The 2,500-nt window shown below is 42.1% G+C and overlaps 1 protein-coding gene across 1 annotated transcript in view; it reads left to right on the top strand.

The window, feature by feature from the left end:
* The window catches only part of LOC109045853 (MAU2 chromatid cohesion factor homolog), a gene marked incomplete at its 5' end in the record, with an annotated part of 9,880 nt that overhangs the window by 451 nt on the left and 6,929 nt on the right, over positions 1 to 2,500 (top strand). The window contains 5 exons of the mRNA XM_042719201.1: positions 434 to 529; positions 1,044 to 1,138; positions 1,235 to 1,262; positions 1,992 to 2,147; positions 2,246 to 2,392. Of these exons, the coding sequence (XP_042575135.1) occupies positions 434 to 529; positions 1,044 to 1,138; positions 1,235 to 1,262; positions 1,992 to 2,147; positions 2,246 to 2,392 (522 nt within the window). The remainder of the gene's footprint in view (positions 1 to 433; positions 530 to 1,043; positions 1,139 to 1,234; positions 1,263 to 1,991; positions 2,148 to 2,245; positions 2,393 to 2,500) is intronic.

The raw sequence follows: 2,500 nt of genomic DNA, 5'->3' as shown, positions 1-2,500 counted from the left end.
ACAATTTGCTTAAAAATTCGTGATCACACGTTCTGTGTGTGTACTAGAGCTGCCCAAATGACTAAAATCTAGATTTGTACTTAAATATTATCAATATTTGAATGTAAAAGGCATGATTTCAGTTAGAGGGACAAAAGCTTTCGTCTTCTCTCCTGAGACGCCGCTTCGAGCAAAATATTAATAACGCACCTTAATTAAGACAAAGTTATAAAATAACATGACTATCTGGAAAAAAAGAGTATAATGTTTAAAATAATGTTTAATAACCTAATAATAAAATATTTTATATGTTGGTAACAGATATAGTAAGTTGTTTGTAAAGCAGATTTAGATTCAGTTTGCACTGATCAGAGTGCTATACATGAAGCACACAGTTGTGTAGTTTGTGTGTTGTTTGTGTTGATGTGTAAAACAGTACTCTTCTCTTCTGAAGAACTTGGTTGATTCGGCGAAACCGCTGCTGCGGAAGGCCATCCAGATCTCACAGCAGACCCCCTACTGGCACTGCAGACTGCTCTTCCAGCTGGCGGTGCGTCACTCACACACACACACACACACACACACACACACACACTCACACACACTCACACACTCACACTCACACACTCACTCACACACACACACTCACACACACACTCACACACACTCACAGACACACACACACTCACTCACTCACTCACACACACACACACACTCACACATACACACACTCACACACACCACACACACTCACTCACTCACTCACTCACACACACTCACACACACACACACACACACACACACACACACACACAGACTCACACACACACACACACACACACACCACAGGACACACACACACACACATCTCACACACACACACACACTCACAGACTCACACACTCACACACACACACACACACAGACACACACTCTCACACACACACACACACACACACACTCACTCTCACACACACACACTCTGCAGTCCGCAGCACATTCATGCTGAATTCTTGAATTTAATAAAAGAGTCAGTTAGTGATGGTGACCGCTGTCTGCTGCAGCAACTGCACACGCTGGAGAAGGACCTGGTGTCAGCCTGTGATCTGCTGGGGGTCGGAGCAGAATACGCCAGAGTCGTGGGATCCGAGTACACCAGGTATCTCATGACTTCTCATCAGTTCGTGACTGTGATGTGTGAATGTTTACTTTCACACAGATGTTCATGTCGTAACTCTGCTGCTCATTTTCACAGAGCTCTCTTCCTGTTGAGCAAAGGCATGGTGAGTAACATCACTCTGCGTCTTGAGACGGAAATATAAATAAAACATGTTTATTACTCATTTGTGACCCTGGAGCACAAAACCAGTCATGAGGGTCAATGTTTTCTGAAATTGAGATTTACAAATCATCTGAAAGCTGAATAAATAATCTCTCCATTGATGTATGGTTTGTTAGGAGGACAATATTTGTCTGAGATACAACTATTTGAAAATCTGGAATCTGAGGGAGCAAAAAAATCTAAATATTGAGAAAATCATCTTTAAAGTTGCCCAAATGAAGTTCTTAGCAATGCATATTACTAATCAAAAATTAAGTTCTGATATATTTACAGTAGGAAATTTACAGAATATCTTCATGGAACATGATCTTTACTTAATATCCTAATGATTTTTGGCATAAAAGAAAAATGTATAATTGTGACTCATACAATGTATTGTTGTCTATTGCCACAAAGTATACCCAATATAATTACAACAAACTCCTTACTTCATTTAAAATTAAATCATAACATCACAATTACAATACAATAATCATTAAAAAAAATAAATTTCATAATATCACAAAAATCTCAATATTATAATCAGTAATCACAATAAAACCATGACAGTTATTATTTTTAAGGCATATTGAATTGGTTGTCCAAAGCAGAACTGCTGAGAAAGCCTGATATTCTGAGAGTGATGATAACGCAGTATTGTGGGCTCAGCTGTCTCTTGTGCTGTCTGTAGCTGCTGCTGATGGAGCGTAAGCTGCAGGAGGTTCATCCGCTGCTGACTCTCTGCGGACAGATCGTGGAAACCTGGCAGGGAAACCCCATCCAGAAGGAGTCGCTGCGAGTGTTCTTCCTGGTGCTGCAGGTCACACATTACCTGGACGCCGGACAGGTGAGAGCCACACACGTCTCCTCTGTTAGAAGCTCCCCGCTGTGATGTGTGTTTGACCTGATCAGCTCTCGTGTGTGTGTGTGTGTGTGTGTGTGCAGGTGAAGAGCGTCAAGCCGTGTCTGAAGCAGCTGCAGCAGTGCATCCAGACCATCTCCACGCTCCACGACGATGAGATCCTGCCCAGTAACTCGGCCGATCTCTTCCACTGGCTGCCCAAAGAGCACATGTGTGTCCTAGTCTACCTGGTGAGCGTCTTCCTGTCCCGCATCACACTTACACACTTCACCAGGACTGACTGAATCTCTGTTTCAAGTGCTTGGGAAATCTAGCCTGCTAAATAAATGTTTTTAGTA

Source organism: Cyprinus carpio, chromosome B2, assembly GCF_018340385.1.
Source record: "Cyprinus carpio isolate SPL01 chromosome B2, ASM1834038v1, whole genome shotgun sequence".
In the NCBI taxonomy this organism is placed as follows: Eukaryota; Metazoa; Chordata; class Actinopteri; order Cypriniformes; family Cyprinidae; genus Cyprinus; species Cyprinus carpio.
Note: the sequence above shows the minus strand (reverse complement) of the source record. Positions and strands in the feature narration are given on the sequence as shown.